The sequence below is a fragment of the Lycorma delicatula genome, chromosome 10 (assembly GCF_047948215.1).
Source record: "Lycorma delicatula isolate Av1 chromosome 10, ASM4794821v1, whole genome shotgun sequence".
In the NCBI taxonomy this organism is placed as follows: domain Eukaryota; kingdom Metazoa; phylum Arthropoda; class Insecta; order Hemiptera; family Fulgoridae; genus Lycorma; species Lycorma delicatula.
The window spans coordinates 25,505,072-25,526,641 of record NC_134464.1 but is presented as its reverse complement, the minus strand read 5'-3'; the positions used below and the strand labels follow the sequence as shown (position 1 = coordinate 25,526,641).

General features: G+C 32.3%; 1 protein-coding gene across 1 annotated transcript in view; it reads right to left on the bottom strand.

Moving 5' to 3' along the window:
* The window catches only part of LOC142330820 (uncharacterized), a 54,761-nt gene that overhangs the window by 20,722 nt on the left and 12,469 nt on the right, over nucleotides 1-21,570 (bottom strand). Inside the window, exons 2-4 of the mRNA XM_075376254.1 lie at nucleotides 19,868-20,188; nucleotides 15,745-15,921; nucleotides 4,164-4,426 (exon numbers count right to left, since the gene is read on the bottom strand). Of these exons, the coding sequence (XP_075232369.1) occupies nucleotides 4,164-4,426; nucleotides 15,745-15,921; nucleotides 19,868-20,086 (659 nt within the window). The 5' untranslated portion in view covers nucleotides 20,087-20,188. The remainder of the gene's footprint in view (nucleotides 1-4,163; nucleotides 4,427-15,744; nucleotides 15,922-19,867; nucleotides 20,189-21,570) is intronic.

The window sequence follows — 21,570 nt, the reverse complement described above, 5'->3', positions numbered from 1 at the left end:
CTAACTGAATAAATATAACGAATCACTGCTACATAGAGTAAGAATTATAAGTAAAACTTTACTACTGACTGAAAAAGTATTACTGTTAATAGAATTTAGACTTTTCTATGCATCAATAGATATAATATAATTTAATGCAATTACATATTTATAATTCGTGTAAGTATTATGTATATCATTAGCCTAAAAACCAGAATCCGAATTAATCTACTGTTTTGTGACTCAATGTTTAAGCAGCACTGGAGAAGTGTCACAACCAAGAGTTAGAGAATATTGAGGTTAGATTTTTTTATGATCAGAAACAAACATTATCAACTGACTGATAAATTGGTCAAATAAATATGTGCACTAATTAATAATAATAATGTACGTTCAGAATCTTCTATCTCTAGGTAATATTTTTTACATGACACAAATTTATTTGTTTAAATCAAATTATTTTTTAAATGAACACATCATGAAACAACATTCAAATATTAAATTGTGGGAGTTGTGGTCTAAGGAATAAAAAAATCCCTTTTGGCATGCTGGAGGTAGATTTCACTGTTGCCAGGTAGGGGATAAAAAAGATTTCCACCTTAAAGTTAAGAAAAACTTGAAATTTACTCAATATCACAATGGTTGCATGTGAAAATAGTTTCACACAGCAAGCTCTATCTTCTTACAATTCTAGCAACATTTTGGTCATCCCTTGCCATAAGGGTTAATCATATCAAAAATTGTTTCAGACAAAAGATTTAGGTAATGTTTAGAGGACTAATGACCACTTTAAACCGATTTGATAATGTGCCTATTAAGGAAGGTATGATTTTTTTTGTCTTTGAAATCCCATTTTTTCGTCCCCCTGAGCCAGAGGTTGGCGATATTAAAAAATTTTACTTAGATACATTTTAAGCCCTTATCCAAAGAATAGTAGGCCTTTAACCTTCTTCCATCACAATGATCCGTGCTTGATTAGCGCTCCGCGAAAATATGTTGGTATCTGATTGCTTCCCTTCATAGTCTTATGCTACCATCTTGTGAAAAAATTTCAAAAAATTACAGAAATAGATTCTGACAAAAAAAAAACATTACGATTGGATATTTTTTATGCCTGTAACAACAAAAAAATTGAAACTGAAAATTACGATAATATAATTGCAGAATTTTTTTTTGCGCATTTCTACCGCGTTTTTTGTTGGCGAATTTTTTTTTTTGCTTTGTGTTTATGAAACATTGTTTGCTAATTTTAAAAATAATACTTTCAAGCAAATCGGTTGAAAATTGGGCAAAATATGATGAAAAACCCATGACATAAATCACAGTTTAGTAACATATGTTAGTATAAGTGAAAGTAGATTCAGAAAAGTACGTTTTATTAAAATTCCCCACCAATGAAAAAGGTATTCAGATTGACAAAAAACAATTTTTACTGTATAGTGTTATTCATTACGAATCGTTATGTGTTACATGTTTACCGATATCATTTGTCAGAAAAGATATTTATAGACCTCAAGTAAAAGTGACGTATTTATTTTTGTGTGTGCCGTATATCATAATTTATTATGTATTTCAATACATCGATATGTTGCTACTAAGATAAGCTATTTTTGTAAATAATAAAAAAATCCATAATCGTCAAAGCAATTATAATACACAAGTCACACACACACACAAGCACATTTCTGAGAAAAAAAATGGTCATATTCTTTCTAGTCTAAATAAAACATTTTACATCGTATAAACGTCATTCAAATTGTGTAATAAAACTGATTCCTTTGTGAATATAAAACAAAATAACTGACTTAGATGCAATATAAAATGATTTTGTAACAGCATTTTAAAACTGACGCCATACATAACCAGTTCCAAGACTAAATGATCTGAAAAGGTTAAAGGAATTTGCTACTTTACTTAATAAGAAAGTTACTGCAATAGTTTGTTTTTTTTTAAAAAAGTTCCTCCCATTTCCACCCCCATGGTTCGATTTTGCCCATTAACGAACTCAACCAAGATTTTGGGTCATTATATTCTATGTATTGATAATTTGAAAATGATTGGTGCAAAATTACAGCAGTTATCGTGTCCACAAGAAAGTGAAATACACATATATACAAACTTTTGAACTGATGGTAGTTTTGGGGTCTGGGAGATATGAAATGCGAAGATATGTCAAAGTTTTCCAGAAGTCAAATCATGGTACCCATTACAATAGGTAGCTTTCTTATGAAATCTATGTAAAGATGAATTTGTACTGTAATTAGATTTTATATATCTTTTAATTATTTATTTTTATCCACCTTTAACATATTATCTTTCTATTTTAGAAATGATGCATGCGATTCTTCCCTTGTTCAAAACAAACATCTTTTTTCTTGCAGCCTTTTTTTTTTTTTACTTCCTCAACTGACTGAAATGCCCTTGTAGGCATTTTTAATGGTTCAAAAATGAAACTAATTCAGTTGTTCAGGTGAATATATGACAGAATGAAACTTTGAATTAAATAATCTTCTATAGAAACACCATTTTTACACAAATCTTCTTTACATTTGATTTTTGTAGCATGTAATATCCAGTAATCTGTACACATTAAAAAGGCTTTTTATTGAGACATCTAATGACAATTGCTATGAATGAAGTAATCAATTTTTTTTTTAAATTCTTGTTTTTGATATATTAGATTGAATCAAGGGTTATTGCTTCAAATAACTGTACATTCTTTTACACATAACAAATTTAAGTTTTATTAGGTAGATTTACTAAGGACAACAAAACAGCTTGTCTAGAATGTAGTATTACAGAAAACTGTTAAAAATTAGGTGGGTAGATAAGAGTATAATAAATAGATTTTAAGCCAAATTGGAGAGTTGTATTATTTAGAGCAGAATCTTCATAAGAGATGAAAAAGGTCAGCTGGACATAAGCATATCAAGATGTAAAATGTCAAAGTTTAGTTAATTTGATAAGAATGAAGTGCAGAGGAAAAACTATAATGGAAGATAAAAATTGAAAGATGTAGAAGATCAAGTAAATATGCAGTCATAAGTTAAAATATCTGCAGACTGGATGATAATCACTAGCAACATATTTCTTGCATTCTGAATACCACTAACTGGAGCTTAAGTGACTTACATTCAAACCCAAACCAATTTTTTGTGTCTACACTGGGAACAACACTTCTAGTTCAGTCTCTCACTCACAGCTGCTTATATTGTTATAAGTATAAGCTCAAACAAGAAAAGATATCAGTGGAAAAACTATATTCATGTAAAAATGAAGTTTTTGAGATTAATTTAATGAACTGTTACTTACTGTTGGAAATTCATTTTGCAATTTCCAGAAAATGAATAAATGGGATTTCAAAGGACTCCTTGAAGTAATTGGTCCAAACATTATATTATTTTTATTTGGCAATTTAACAAAGAAAACTATGTTCTTCTAGTACTGAACAATAAAGAGACTGACAGAATAAATGAGTATAGTTTTGACATTGACATCTGGTGTGCCAATGCAATTACTTTATTTTGATAGATTAGATATACTATGTAACATAAAGTTTTTATTTTGTACAAATTTAAAACTCCACTTTTTTATAAATAAAAGATATTTAGTATATTTATAAAATGCAGAAATATGTTTTTGTAATGTGAATAGCAATAAGGACTAAGTTTCACATTGGTTAAATATGAACTGAATTATTATAAAATATGGTTACAATGAGGCTAGAAGAAGATTGTTTGTTATGTCTGTTTATTGACATGTCTAAACTGGCCGACATTTCCTACTTGAACATATGGGTACTAGCAAAATCCTTTGATCTTGAGATGCAAGCAACACGAGTGATGATTATTCCCTTGTGTACAGACATGAAAATCTTGTTAGGAAAATATCAACCATGCATTTGTTGCTGAGAATCATCGTTCAGTTCATGTGAGGCTTTACAGTTAAAAGCTTAGCCAGAACAGAAGCAAAAGGTGAATAACATTAAACCAATCAAAATGAATGATGAAAAATAATGACTACATTATTAACAAAATATTAATCTCCACATGTAGCTGTAGCTGTACATGATGTTTTATTAATAAGTTTTTAAGGAGACACGCATTGCCTTCTGTATAATTATTGCATTAATAGTTTAGAATACACTATGACTAAAACCTATATTAAACTCATTAAAAACTTACCTAGCATTGCTTGGTGACTGAAAATGAACAGAACCTATAGCTGAATGCATCTCTTTAACAATATCTTTATTCAGTTCAGGATCTGGAAATCTGATAATCAAAGATTTATCATTTTGCCGCTTCCTATACTCTAATTCAACAGCTAGTGCACGTTCTGCATCCTCCCGATTCCATACTCTAGTTGGCGGGGGTGGAGGTTGTTTATTTGCAGCATTTGCATTATTAGCATTTTTGCGTTTTTTCTTTCCTGTAGTTGTCACTTGCTAGGTATCAAAATAAAAGTAAATAATATCAATCAGGCAAAACACTTGCAATAAAAACACTTATTAATATTATTTTATAAGTGAATAAAATAATAATTACAAGTACAATCAATTAACAATCAACAATTAACAGGAATTATTGAACTTCTCTTAATCTCAAAAAAGTACAGACTTTTCATTTAATAAAAAAATTTCCAGTCGATTCTATTACTAAGTTAAATCAAACTAAATTAATAAGATCCTTAACTTAACTAGTGATTAGCATTAAGTTAGCGCATAATTATTATAATAAAACAATCCCACATTTTTCAGTGATAACTTCAATAGATTATTGCCGAGTTAAAACAATTTATCTAGTGCTTCATTGATTTGTATTTTTAATAACTGTAAAAGCATAATTTTACTAAGTGTTATATTCTAATTTTTAAACTAAAATTTAAAAACAAAGCTTTTAAATATATTTGTGTATTTGGTAAAACAAGAGGTTAATAAAACGGTACGTTCTAAAGGCTATTAAAAAAAAATTAAGAACTAGTCAAAATTTTTATTGTTCTTTGAAATTAAGATACGACTATTTTTCTACATAGTTCTGGCCATTTTTGAGGCATATTATAGAGGGACATCACAAGTTATATCCCTTCATCATAGAATGATGCCACCTGCAGTGCAAGCCACATATTTATGATTTGCTTTTTTGTGGAACTATTGGTCAGCAAGAAAGAACAACAAGAAAAGGTGATAATCACTTGGTGCAAAGTGCGAGTTGAATGGTGGATGATCAAACTGTTTTCAGCTTCAATGTGATGAAGAGACATCGCATTGTTGTGAACCAACACAATGCCCCAGGTAAGCAAGCCATGCTGCTTGTTCTGGATTGGGCAATGCGATATTTTTAAGTGTTTTTTATCAGATATCACTATCAATTTTACAGCCTTAAGGCAAGAAGTTGATAAGCAAAACTCCTTCATTGTCCTAGCACAGTGTGCACATGATCTTCCAAGTGGTAAAAATCAATTTTCATTTTGTTTATCTGGGTGTTAAAGTTTGTTGCCATTCCGTCGATAGATAGTAATTTTGGTTCATGCATTATATACATCATTCTCATCCATAATGACTATAGAGCTCAAGAAGTTGTCGCCTTGTTCTCTTTATTAAGTCAAAAAATTCCAACAAATAGCCCAATTGTTTAATTTTGTCATTTTTTATAAGCATCCAACATAATTCAATTTCTAAGAAGAAGCAAACATGAAATTCTAGAAAGTACACAGAAAGAGATGTAGTCATTATTGACTCAGAAGTGACAGTTATTTTCCAAAAAGGGTCCTGCTTTTAATTCAGACTACACGTAATTGAATTTGTACTTCAAAAATAGTAAAATTAGCTACAACAAATACATTTACAAAGATTATTACCAACTATAAATCATTTTTTAGATACTGTAATACAATTTGTTGAGCATTTAGGTTTGGTAAGTTAAGATAAAACTTATAAGGAACATTATGGATTCAATTAGTTCTGACTTGTTAGAGGAACAGATGAGATTTATTGCTGTGGATGACTTTTGAGAATTCCCATGTGTATGAATGGAAGATTTACAAACATGAAACAAGTAATAACAAACTATACCCATTTTCTACATGACAATGTAGAAGAGGGTTGTTGTTTAACTAAACAACAAAAAGGGTTGCTCCTTTCCCAAGTAACATATTTTCGATCAAGAATATATGTAACAAAATATGGTACATTACTACAGATAGCATCCTCAAATCATTTACAGCTTTTAACATAAATTTGAGAACATATATTGACTACAGAAAATACTACCCTATTTACAATTTTAAATGCCTATTACCTTGGAACACTTTTCTATAGATAAGTGTTCTAAGTTTTCCTTCATGCCAATTATGATATTGTCAATGAATAAGGTTTTGTATATAAAGGTGGCAACTCCTCCTCCTCTTCTTTTGTTTTCTCTCGATATATAGTGACAATCATAGTCCCTGATTTTTCTCTCTGGGTCTATTGGTAAGGAAGCCTAAACACAACTGAAGAAATTATTTATTGAAATAGTCTCGATTCATTGAATGAAATAGCTTTTTTCTCTAAATTTTGTTTCTAACATTGAGAAGTTTACAGTGCCTTTTTTCGATTCTGATGTACTTAAAGTTGATAGTCTACATTAAAATTATGGATTGCATCATTCACATTACGTGCCAGTAGTTGGATTTATTCTAATATTGTTACTACTGCTTGCTTTTATTTTCACCTTTTATATAACTAAGATAGGGAATCTTGGAGAGCTGCATCAAACCAGTCAAATGACTGAAGATAAAAAAAAAAAATATAACTTTGGTTTGGAAGCTGATGAGATTACAAGGAACTGAATTCTCAACTGGTATAAGGGAGATTTTGTATTTTGTATGATAACAGGTAGGAAATGCATCATACAACATATTTCTCTTTTTGTTTTGTTTTTTCCATGTTCCGTATAATTTGTCAACTTCTATGCTCCCATGCGGCTGTTTGGTTATGCTGGAATTAATTATAAAGAATTTGTTAAAATATTACAATGTTTTCAATTATGAAAATGCAATGGTAATGTCAAGTAACATATCAGTGGGTGAAGCTGATTGGTCCATGCTCTGCCCCTGGAAAGCTGCACATCATTGCAGTGAACTGAACAACAGCAATTGCTTTGTTAAGAAAGTCCTCTTAAAATGTCCAAAAATCTGTCACTTTTAGAAACAATATCAACTACTTCTTATCAGAACTTAAGACATGTTTCACAAAAGAAATGCTCACATCCAGAAAAAATAAAATTAAATATTTGGAATACTAAAGACGATAGCATAAAAACCATTATAAAATTTTATAACATAGATAAAAATATAATCATGAGGAAAAGGCATATTGACAAGAATCAAAGTTTGGTGTAATTCATGATCTAAAGCTAAAGATTTACCTAATGATCTCAATGGGAAATTAAACTCAAAAAAGAGGACAGATAAAAATTATATTTCATTAGGCACAAATTATCGGGACAGAAGAAAGAAAAAACTGAAGTTGCCCAAACAGAATAATGGAGGTGACATGTCACTATTGCTTATGCACTGGAATGCAAGAAGTGTAATGAATAAAATGTGGAACTGCGTGAGGTTATGAGGTGTAACAGTAAAATAGCATACAGGAGGCTTCCTTACCAATAGACCGAGAGAGAAAAATCAGGGACTATGATTGTCACTATATATCAAGGGGGAAAAAAAGAGAAGGATGAATTGCCACCTTTATATACAAAACCTTACTCATTGACAATATCATAACTGGCATAAAGGAAAACTTAGAACACTTATCAATAGATAAGTGTCACTATGTCAAATGGGATTATCTTAACTGTAGTAAATACACACATTTCTTCTCAAAAAATAAAAAGAGAAGAGCTAGACTGCATTCTACCTAAGACAAAGCTATTTATGATAATTGGAGACTTTAATAGCAGACACAGCTCATCGAATAAAGGCTTCTTAAACTCGCCAAGGGAGCCTACTTACCAATCCCCTTTTTCTGGAACTACCAGCATATTGGATCTTTCACTCATTTCACCAGCTCTTCTAGACTACTTAGAGGGCTGGTCCATACGAGACGATCTATCAAGTGATCATTTGCCTGTGTATTGCAAGCTTGGTTTCTGTATTATAAACAACCCTTCTTTTTCCTGTTTAGCCTCCAGTAAATACCGTTTAGATAATTCTTCAGAAGATGAATGAGGATGATATGTATGAGTGTAAATGAAGTGTTAGTCTTGTACATTTTCAGTTCGACCATTCCTGAGATGTGTGGTTAATTGAAACCAAACCACCAAAGAACACCGGTATCCACGATCTAGTATTCAAATCCATGTAAAAATATCTGGCTTTACTAGGACTTGAACGCTGTAACTTTCGACTTCCAAATCAGCTGATTTGGGAAGACGCGTTAACCACTAGACCAACCTGGTGGGTTATTATAAACAACCCTAATACAAAACAGAATCTACAGAGTAGATGCACAATAAAAGAGGCTGATTGGAAATTCTTAAAAGAGGAAACGACTAACATGAGCAATACTTTGGAGAGCATGGAATAGGTGATCATTAACGCAGCAAATAAGAGCATGCCGAGAGTAAAACTCGGTATTGGGAATAAACTTAATGTCTGGTGGATACAAGATATTTCAAAACTGGTCACTGATAGGAAGAAAGCCAGGAAAATTTGGAAAAGCAGCCATACGCTTGAAAACCGTAAAAAAAAAAAAAAAAATATAACCAAGCAGCTGTCAAAAGCAAGATAGCCATTAAGATAGCTAAAAGCATGTCCTGGAAAACATTTGTGAACTCAATGAACTGTAACATACTAGCTGCTCCAGTATTGTAAAAATTCAAATCTCTGCAAGGAAAAAGTGATAACACAATATTCAAATTAGTGTGCTCAGACAATACTGTTATAACAGAGAAGTCGGAGATTACTGAGGTGCTGAACAACATGAACTCCTTAAAGGACTGGTAGCCCAGTTCCTTGGCCGTTTAGCCTGATGCAAGAGAAGCAATATCTGACCTGAAATATGGAGAATATTTTCAGACAAAAGGATACTATGGATCAGCCTTTTACGGCAAATGAGCTAAAAATGCACTTGCAGATTTGCAAGACTCAGCACCTGGAGAGGATGGAATACACACCGCTATGCTTCTGAACGTATCAAATTCATACCAAACTGCATTATTGAAATATTTTAATAATATATGGTCTATAAGAGAACTTCCAGAAAAGTGGAAACTCACAAAAATTATACCTATCTGCAAACCTGGAAGAACTCAAAAAAGGAAACCTCATATCGTCAATATCTCTAACATCATGTGTATGCGAATTAATGGAAAGAATGATCAATGAAAGATTAAAATGGAATCTGAAGATCTATTGAGTGACAGGTAGTATGATTTCAGACCAAGAACTACTGTGGATGCTTTGCTGTACTTAATTGATAAAATAAATACTGCCTTCAACAAGAAACAGTCTACAGTTGCCAAAATGATCAATTTTGAAGCAGCATTTGACAGAGTGCTGAGCAAGTCTATTGTTCTCCGGTGCATGAAACTGGGCATGAGAAACAGAATATTGAAATTTCTCTACAATTTTTTGATCAAAAGGAAAATTAAAACTATTGTAAATGATGTTGAGTCTGAACCAAGACCAGTGAACAATGGAACACCACAGGAAGCAGTTCTAAGTTTCACATTATTTAATATAATGCTAAATGACATTACGTCCAATACTTCAGAAAACATAGATTTAGATCACATACACAGATGATTTAAAAATATGATCTTCGCAGGAGGACCAAGCTGTTCTTGAAATGCAGCAAGCCATAAACTTGGTGCTCAAGTGAACAACAAAGTGGAATTTAACGATATCTGAAGAGAAAATACAATTTTTACTACAAGATACTGTCTCAAGATTTTAAACCAATGATAAATATTAATAGTCCCATCCTGCGTTACAATCCAAATTTAAAGATTCTTGGTATTGCTTTGGATTCTAAATTGCTGTGGGGTTCACATATCGGTAATGTACAAAGCCAACGCATAGGAAGAATGAATTCTATGAAAATGGTAGCAAGTAGTTTGGGGTGCAGATACTGTTACTCTTAGGCAGTTTTATCTGACATTCATTAGACCAAAAATGACATATGGATCTGAGATTTGGAAGTCTGGGGGGGGGGGTCTGCTGTTGCATGTTATCTCAAGATTAGAAGCAATTCAGAACAGTTCTATGAAGATATGTTTGGGATGTCTTAGAATAAACAGTGTCCAGTCAATGGAGATTGAACTGGCAGTTGAACCATTAAATTTGTACATTGGGAGGATGCTCATGACGAAACACATCAAAGTCCAGTTTTTCCAGCAAAACCATCCATTCCATCATCTAGAAAAAAACGATTTGTTCGCAACTCCTTCAATAGTGTCATATCAAACATGGAACACCAATCTATGCAAAGTGCACCAGAGGTCTTTCTGATGGTAAGCTCCATGGTTAATTGACAACATTAATACTGAACTAACCATCCTTGGATTGTAAAAAAAGATGAAGAAATTCCAGAGTTCCTCTTGCAGACAACCTTGGAGTATATAGGCATGTGATGTTATGGATTCCACTGCATTTTCACAGATGTATCAGTCGAAGGTAATAAGGAGAATGCTGGAGCTGCCTTCTATGACCAAACAGCTGACACAGAATTTGTGTCAGCAGGATCTACCTGTAGTACCGATGCTGAACTCCTCACAATGAATGGTGCGCTTGCTTACATTCACACCATCCCTGTGAATGATATCTGTATTTTTACTGACTCTAGATCAGCCCTACAAATAATACATAAACAGAGGTCAACAATTTTTCACTTCTGCAGCGAGGAAATTCATAAAATGTTAGGGAGATTATCTGGGAAAAATATCACTTTCCAGTGGATACCTAGTCACTGTGGTGTTCCAGGCAATGAAAGAGCTGTTTGCCTGGCCAACCATGCAGCAAAATTTCAACCTGTCCCCAGAGATAAACACCTCTTGGTGAGTGTCTATGGGAAGTTAGTAGGAAATCTGTGGATACCTGGATCCATAAATGGTGGCATCAGGACATTCTCTTTTTAAGATTCAGAGAAAGCCTTCTGAAACAGCACTTTTTTTTTTTTTTTTTAGCGAAAATGTTGCACGTTCAACTGCAATGTTTGCTACTTGCATGAGAACTGGTCAGTTTGTCACCCAGACCTATCTGAATAGGTTTCACTTTGTGAAGTTTTCTCATTTGGCTTGTGACAAAGAAAATGAAACCATTGAGCACATTCTTTATTGTAAATCAAATAACTCCGCAACAGATAGGCTGAAGGCTTATATGACTGTGATTTACTCAGAGTTTGAACAGATTTTGACAGTCAGAAGATATTGGAAGTTGGCAGAGGAGGTTTATAGGAGGCATTGAGTCATCAGAGAATGCTCTAGAAGCTTGCGTTAAGAAGTAAGTAAGTCGAGTAAAATATCTGGCATGACAAAACTGTGTATATGTGAGCTGTTCCACATACAGATGGAAAGAAAGTTTTGCCAGTGGACTTGAGAGAACTACTAAAAGATAGCAGAACATGAAATTAGGCTTTTAAAAAAATATCTGATAGAAAACATGGAACATAAAAAACACAGTATAAAATAATTATGAAAAGTATATATAAAATAAGAAAGTGAACGAAAGTAAAAATAGTTATATTATACCTAACCATAATCTTTTGCTGACAATTAAAAATTTATCTCTTTAAAGGAAGAAATCAAGAACTGAATAAAATTCATTGACCATGTATTTTTTTTACATTAATGCACAAATGTAACATCAAAATTAAAAAAAAAAATAAATCAGAACACAGAATTATGTCCCCTGCATGCTGTAAATTTATTATTAGGATCTCTGCAAATAAATTACATTCACTAATATCAAGGTACAAAAAATATTTAAATCTAAAAAAAATTGTTTTATCTTAAATATTTAGGTGTTAAATAAGCAAAACATAAGTTTAAATGCTAGCAAAAGTAAAAGGTAAGAGAATTTCTTTACCAACAGATAAAATACTCCTAATTTCTTTTTCAAAGTATGAACAAAATGAATTTATATGTTCACCAATACGTTGATTTTATGGGATCATGAATGTTTATTTTTATGAATAGGTTTTATTATTTATTGCTTTATAAATACAACAGTCTGAATTTTATTAATGTTATTAACTGAGATTTAAATGTACAAAGTTTATATTTGTTTTTTTATTATTATTCTGCTTCTTTATGAATAAATATTATTTTGTCAATAAAATTAACATAAAAATTAAAATTATCTAATTTTAAGTGCAAAACCAACATTAATAAATTTATAATTTTATGACATCTTTTTATTTTATACTTTTTTTTAATTTCTGTAATGGTATAATTTATTTACTTGAATAAAAAATACAAGATATGTATCTTGTAAGATACGGGTTAGTAATACAAAATCATCTACTCACTGCAATCTGTTTTGTCTCTTTGAATATAAGACTATAATAAAAATAAAGAAAACACACATGCACACACACACATACACACAAACCTTTGGCAGGCCAGATGGCAGAGGTAGATTTCACAGGTGCTAAATAGGGGATAAAAAAAATTTCCACCTTAAGTTAAGAAAAACTTCAAATTTACTCAATATGACAATGGTTGCATGGAAAAAAGTTTCACAAGTTTAGCATACTATAAGCCCCATCTTCTTACAATTCCAGCAGTATTTTGGTCATCTGTATTGCCGTAAAGGTTGGTAATATAAAAAATTGTTTCAAACAAGAGTTTTAGGTAATGTTTAGAGGACTAACAACCACTTTAAACAAATTCGATAATGTGCCTATTAATGGAGGTATGATTATTTTTGTCTTCAAAACCCCATTTTTCAACCCCCTGGGCCAAATGGTTGGTGATATCAAAAAAGTTTACTTGATAAGTTTTAGGCCCTTTCCAAAGAATAGTAGAAACTTTAAATGAATTCAATATTTTACTTAATATGAAAGTTATAGTTATATTTTGTTTTAAGAAAAAGCCCCCATTGTTTCCATCTCCTTGGTCCGATTTTGGCCGTTAACGAACTCGATTGAGATTTTGGGATGAGTTATTTTTAAGAAACAATTTCAAAGTGATTGGTGCAAAATTATGGCAGTTACTGTGTCCACAAGAAAGTGAAAGTGAAATATATAAATGTATATATTAACTTTTGAGCTGACGGTGGTTTTGGGGTCTGGGGATGTGAAATGTGAAGATATGTCAAAATTTTCCTAAGCTGAATCATGGTACCCATTACAATAGTAGCTTTCTTATGAAATCTATCTAAAAATATACAATAGTATAGGCAAGATGGTTTGATTATTTAGAAATAATCTAAAATTGAAAAATTAGGATATTAAATGCAAACATGAAAGGAAGAAATCCTAGATGAAAACAGATGAGTGAAGAATATGTTAAGGAAGATGTAAAAAAAAATAATAAAGTCAAATTTGAAAGAGATATTTAATTTAAATAAATTAACACCAGCTACAATTTTTTGTATTTTCTTATCTTACATTTATTACTTTGAAGCTATTTTGTAACAAGATCTGATCTTGAACGAAGTACAGATTTGTTCCTTTAAAGTTTTTCAGATGGTTTTGGTCATACTTTTCATATAAGGAAAGTATGTTATTTTTACTTTCATTCTAATTTTATACATTAGTAAATTTCAAATAAATTAATGAATATGAAAATATATACAGTCTAATTAATTAAATTCACTACTATATGCAGTTCTTAATATACGCATCCTCATTATAAATTTATTTTCTAGTATAGAGAATTCTATTGTTTGTATATATATATATAAGAGGGTAAGTCAATTATGATCCATGCAATTTAGTTATATTTTTGTTTATGTTGGTAGTATTGATGTGTTGCATAGATGACGCATGAGTGGTTTAATTGTTGTTATGTCTGTGCAGGTTTGATGTTGCTAGGTTAGTTCCATTATCGCTACCCTACCGTTAACGATGGTTGTTCTGCTTTCTGTTTGCACCGAAGAAGAGCAACGTTCAGTGATCCGTTTTTTGTGGTCGGTAGGTGTATTAGGGTCCGACCCTAATACACGGGAACAGTGTGTTGCCGCAACGGAGTGTCTAATGGATTGAAAAATTCAAAAATGGTCACACTGTGTTCCACACGACGAAGGAGCTGGACGACCATTTACTGCTACAAATGAGGAAAACATTGAGCGGGCACGTGACGTGGTTTTCTTAGACAGATGAGTAACTATTGATAAAGTGGCACATCGTCTGCAAATTAGTCATGGTTCTGACTACAAAATCATCCACAACAGACTTGAGTTTTCATAAAGTCTGTACAAGATGGGTTCCAAAACTCACACGGTTGCATAAACAAACGTGCTTGGACATCTGCCAAAAAACATTTGGATCGCTATGGTAACGAACAAGACATCTTAGACAGAATCGTCACTGGTGACGAAACATGGATCCATCATTACAAGCCGAAGAGTAAACGGCAGAGTATGGAATGGAAACATCCAAATTCACCCTGTAAAAAAAGTTCAAGAGCCAACCATCCGCAGGAAAACTGATGCTTATGGTTTTTTGGGACTTACAAGGCCCAGTACTGGAACATTATGAGAAAAGGGGCATGACAATAAACGTTACAGTGAGATGCTTACTGCCAAGCTAAGCCTGCAATTCGAAGCAAATGCTGAAACGGTCCAGAAACTCAACTTTGAAGTACTGGTTCATCCTCTGTATAGTCCTGATCTTACCCCTTCTGACTACCACTTGCTTGTTCCACTCAAAGAGGCTTTAAGGGGCTGTCTATTTACCTCGAACGAAACGATGAAAGAAGCGGTGCATTCCTGGCTCCAGCTCAACCGAAAACCTTCTTTTATGAGGGCATCAGGAAGCTTGTGCAACGATGGACCAAGTGCGTTGAAATGCAAGGGGACTATGTTGAAAAATGATTTACATGTATGTTTCCTATTTGTATCGCAATAAAATTTATAACTACATCGCAGATAATAATTGACTTACCCTCATATATATATATATATATATATAATTGTTTTTTTATGAAAAAAAATCTGTTGCAACCAAAAAAAATGCAAACGTGTACCTGATGTGTATGTAACATGCAATGGTGTGTACGTACGAATGTGTATATATATACTAAGTAAATGATTATATTTATATTCTAAATTTATTGAATGGTGATTATTTGGCATATGTACCATTAAAGTACCCTTTGTATAACTGACTATTATGAACATAACAGTTTAATTTAAAAATGATTATTGATTTGAATTTAAATTAACATCTTCTAGAAAATTTCTGAAGATGGAGTAACAGCTCCGAAAGTACCAGGATTTACATTAAATTTAGTTGGATTTACATTTAAATAGTTGGTAAGTGGAAATTCAATTTATACAATTGTATTAATATCAACGGTGTCAAATGCTTAGTAAGTTAAAAGTATCCTTTTCCTGTCACCAAGTACCAGTATTTGAAAAAATCCAAAAATTTGATTATAATGATCTGTAGTGATTAAATCCAATATACTGATAAGAATCTTTAAGTGTTACTGAGATCATTACATATTTATCATCTAATAAGACCAGAAATTTGGTTAAATTCTTAACAGTTTTATCCTGTCATTAAAAAATAAGAATCGCTAATAAAAATACATAAATATTTATAGATATAATTACCTCGCCAGCCTGCTGTGGTTCAGCAGCTTCACTATCACTGTTCTTCAATGCTGCGGCTTGTAAAGCATTCTGATTAGGTTGTTGTACAAAACCTGATACACCATCCATAGTGGGTTCTACTACAAAATGAGGCTGCCTGGGACCCCAAGGCATCTTCGGATACGGTTTTCTGAAGTGCTTTAAAAAAATTAAACTGTTAGAAATAAGTTTTCAAAAACTACACTGTTAAATATTTTCAAATAATGGGATGGAGCATATCATGTTACATATATTGCAGAATTCCTCTTTTAATACAACTTCTTCTGGATCCATTTAAACATTAATTTTGAAGTCCTCTTCTTAATGTAAAATCAGAATAAGTTATACAGCTATAAAAAAAGGTAGCTTTCTATGTAGTGATATGAAAGTATAAAAAAACAATGAAAGTTTGAAACAGTTAATTATGTCAAGAAATGAAACTAAGACTTGCATACCTCTAATTATAAGAAAGAAATGCTGAAAAACTGAGTTAAGATTGTATATTTTTTTTTTTATACACCATTTTTATCATATTTATAACAAGACAAAAAGGCTAACATTTACAAGAATAGAGATTAACATTTTGTAATCAATGGGCTTCACAGATCCTGAGAATCCTAAAGTGTTTAAACAAAAATTTTATTATAACTAATAATAAAAGAAAAAACAAAGCTTAATATACAATACAAGAAAATCTGTATAGATTCATGCCACCCATCTGTTCTTCTAAGCATATGACTCTTAAATCAACTGATGGTTTTGTAGTCTTAATTAATATTTTTTCCACATGTGTTATTAACTTGGTTGCACTGTAAATGATTTTCAATTATAGCATTTTAAAGCTGGATAATCTCAGACTTGGATTATTCTAATATAAATTGAATATTTTAATATTTTATCTTTAGTTAAACTCAAGAGTTAGGCTTCTAAGAGTTCCAATATCGTCATTATAACAGGTGATTCAAAGAAACGGGAAATTTTGAAAGTTTTGTTGGTAGCCGTGGGCGATTGGTACCACTTGATAAGTGGCGCCAGCCTCTCTAACCTAACCTGCCATTTAGTTGTCATGGATCCTTGTTGTGGTGCGCAACATGCATTTGCTATCAAAGCGTTTTACAATGACAGTGCGGAGGGAGTGCATAGAGAATTTCGCCGTCATTTTAATCTGGGACGGCACGACCATGTTCCATCAGCACATGCAATTAAAACATGGATATCTAATTTTGAGGGAACTGGTTCGGCAATGAAAAAGAAACCTCCAGGCCGTGAGTGAACCGTCCGTACACAACAGAATGTTCAAGCTTTACAAGATGCTGTCACACGAAGTCCACATCGGTCAATCCGTCGTCTCTCAGCATCTTTACAATTGCATAGTTCAAGTGTTCGAAGAATGTTAGTGAAGGACTTGCAATACAAGTTGCAGATCGTCCAGGAACTGAAACCGAACGATGCAGTTGTGCGAGCACAATTCTGTAATGTAATGCTTCAGAAGATAAATAATAACAAAGAGTTTGTTCACGAACTGTGGATGTCAGACGAAGCGCATTTCCACCTTAGTGGATTTGTTAACAAGCAAAATTTCGGATACTGGGCACAAGAAAATCCTACACAACTACACCAGCGTCCGTTGCACAGCCAGAAAGTGACCGTGTGGTGTGCTATGTCATCTTACGATGTTATAGGCCCTTATTTTTTTGAGGATGACAACGGTCTTGCGATTACAGTGACGTCAGCTCGTTTTGTAGCCGTGCTTAAAACCTTTGTTGTGGAACAACAAAAGAGATTTCCACCAATTCTTAACACAGCCTGGTTTCAACAAGACGGAGCAACGTCACATACTGCACGAATATTGATAGTAGCTGTACGCCGATTGTTTGGACAACGTGTCATTTCATGAAATGGGGACATTAGATGGCCTCCCAGATTGCCTGATCTCTCAGCTTGCGATTACTTTTTGTGGGGTTACCTTAAAAGCAAAGTGTTCCACAGTAGATCTTCTACAACGGAAGAACTGAAGGCAAAGATCCGAGAAGCAATTGCAGAAATTCCAGTTGAGATGTTACGTCAAACCATGAACAATTTAACGACGAGACTTCGTGAGTGTTTACGTAGAAGAGGAGGTCACCTGGAAGATGTCATCTTTAAAAAATAAACTAAAATGTATGTATCCTAAAATGGCAACATTTGTACAATTACATGAAATAAAATTCATTTTCTAAAAAAATTTTTTCATTAACGTTATTTAATTTTTTTAATTTCCCGTTTCATTGAACCACTCTGTACATAACGAATATAACCATGTACGTGTTAGTTAAATGTACTGACCTCTGTACATCATTTTATTTTTCAAACAAATGTTTGAAAAAAAAAAATTGCCAATTAAATAATTGGCATCGATTGTTATGGTCATTAGTCATTAAAACATGTTCACAGGATGCAGTGAAACTACACACAGTGTTCGTTAACCTTAGTGAATAAAGGGAACTCTACTATTAAACCTAAGTTCTGCTTCTAATATCTTACACTTATTTCACAATCTTCAATTCAATTACCAGGAAACTACTCACTGAGATGTTTTTAATATATTTATTTATAATGGTATACCCCAGGACAAAAAATTCTTAGATAAAAAAACCTGATGAGATAATTGATTTTATTATAGAATAGGAAATTTAAAAGAATTTTGTTTCCAACACTTATTAACTTCAAACAAGTTCCACACAAGGACCTTTTGTAAAATGGATAGATGATATCCAATTTCACACCACACAATAAGACACATATCTGGAGTTATTCAATTAATTACACCTTTGATTCTTCTTTTTTGCTCATTGATGTTGACAATCTTCATTGCAAACACCCTGTATTTGAAAAACCCTCAATGAAAGAAATCAAGTAGTGTAATGTCATGAGATAGATGTGGCTAGGAAACAGGTTCATTACAGCCAATCTAACTTGAGGAAATAGTTCATGTAGGTAGTACCTAATATGTAAATTCCAGTGTGGTGATGTGTCATCTTATTGCAAGTAAACACTGGGTTGCGGATGTACATACAATTTGTGGTACTGCATACTCCTGTAACATGTGTAGATAATTAGTGCTAGTAACCATTTCCTCAGCAAAGAAAAATGGTTTGATGAATTCATAAGCAAGTCAGTGCACTCCAAACATTAATTTTTAGACTATCATGTTGTATTTGTCAAATGGCAAGTTTGTCATAATTGTCAGATTTGGCAACCAAATCTGATAATTATGATGGTTGATGTGACCAATAACATGGAAAGTAGTTTCACCAGAGATGATTACTTAATTTCTAAAAGCGCATTATCTTCATCTACTTTATAAAGAATGTCCACGGCGAAACTGTATGGTGTTGTTTACTGTCATCTTTAATTGCCTGCACCTACTGAGTTTTGTATGCATGAAGTTTTAGATACTTGTGCAGAATCTTCACAATTGTCAATTGCAGTATTCCCAGTTCTAAACTCATGTAAGTCGATTTACCTGGGCTTCTCTGAAAAATTTATCTTACTCAATCCACAAGTTCCTTGGAGACAGGTCTGCCAGCACCTATTTTGTGTACTACACTTTCTGTCTCCTTAAACTGCTAATACCAACATTCAATCAAATTTTTATTAGTAGGATCATGGCCGAACTCTACTCAAAAATGTCTACGAACAGTAATAACAAATTCACTTTCATGAAACAATAGTATGCGCATTCCTTTCTCCTTTACGTAAGAAACTGCTCAACTGACCATCTTCCCTGTCATTACATTGCACCAAAGTGTTCATTCAAGGTTGAATGACCCAGGGGTTCATTCAACCCATTTTATTGCAATGAGATTGCAATAAATACTAGAGTAACTGCTAGCATTCTAGTTCAGATTGTTTCTGCAATCTGTCTTTCTGTTAATATATTATTTGATATTTTATTTTTTATTATTATTGTTATGATAATCAGCAATTCTAGTACCTACATTAATGTTTGAAACCAACATGCTCTACATTGTTTTGTTAATTTTTTATTAGCCCCTAAAATGCGCTAATAATTTACGTTCACCTGTAAAATAAGACATGCAACATTTCAGTTTCATTAACTTACCACTCCTTGCTGAAACATGGCAGGGTGCATCGGCACAGCGCCTCCTCTACCTCTATTGTATCGTGGTACACCTCTCGGTGCTCTAAAGAAGCCAGCTCTCATATTAGGGGGTCTCGACATGTTAGGTAAATTAGGCGGTGGTTGCATCGGAGGTTGAATAGGATTCTGCCCAGGTGTCCAAGCACAGAATGGCAACTGTGCATAAAATGCACCAACCATATTGGGTGGCCCTGGAAAAAACTGTTTTGCAGGTACTCCTGGAGGAGGTTCAAGGAAAGTGCCCCCCTCGGCACTTTCAATACCTCCGACTGCATCCTCTGCCTGAAAACCATACAACCACAACTTTACTTGCATTTCACAAACAATTATGACTGCACAAGTCACATTAATGCATGGAGTGGTGTTTTCACACATCTAATTTTATTTTTTAAATTCTACAAAAAAATAAAAATGCATAACTCAAAACACTCATTTTTAATACTTATTTGCATTATGCACCAAACAAGAACAAATTTTCTCATTACTTGATAACTTCAGAATTGTGCATTAATTTGTAAATCACATAATAATAACTAAATAACAGAACAGTTGAACTGGATCTCACTGAAATCAAGTTAATTATTTGATTAAAATATTTTGTGGTAATTTTGGTGAATATTTTATGAAAATACATACTAAGGAAAAATTAAAAAAAAAAATTAAATGTATAAATATTACAGCCAATAAAATTGAGAACTTTTGTGCAAAACAGTATTTTAAATTCAAAATCTGTCTAACAATTTTATAATATTACTTCTAATTTCACATTTTTTAATATAAATGTAAAATAAAATTAAGGGGAAAATATTGCAAAATAGGTCATTTTACTCCACTTGAATGTCAGACTACAGGAAAAGGTTGATAGCATTTTGATTATAAAAAGAACCTTTATTTACTTACTTTTTGGTGTAATAAATTATAGTGGGATAGCAATAAATGTTAAGAAGGGAGCTTGCATTTATAGCTAAGTTTAAGTGATTTGAATAAATCGCGTTAATATACGTTCAGTCAAACAGTATGTAACAAATCAAATTCACTTCAATTGTATATTTTATTCAATCCGAAATATAAGGCAATTTTTTTCATATTTTTATTTATTTATTTTTCTTAATGGAATAATTGATAATATAGTTGTTCTTGATATTATGTAAGTTTTGCATTTAAATAAGTGCAAGAGAACCTTACCAAAAACACTATCAATGATCGATCACGTATTGCCGTAACAGCATTACTGTATTTTTCTTATTTTAAACAGAAATGTGGCACAGTTATCTGTACTTTTGCATTTATAACGAAGAACATATGATTTCAATAAAACACTTCTACCCAGGTTCAATCACGTGATTGAACCACATAAGTAACGCAATCCGATTTGAATAATTTACTAATTCGATCGAAGTTAAAAGCAAATTATTATATTTTTGTTATACCTAATAAGTAAACGTACGAATGTTTTTTATATTCGGCAAAAAAACTATATTTATTTACAGTAAAGACAGATATCTAAAAACCATCCCTATTGTGATTGCTTGTATGTACTGTATCAATTTAAAAAATGGTTCATTTATTTAAACGGAGCTGAAATAAATTAGACATTTAATTTGTGGCAGATGCGGAGAGGAAAGATAAATAGTTTTAGTTCAAATTGGATCAAACACGATTGT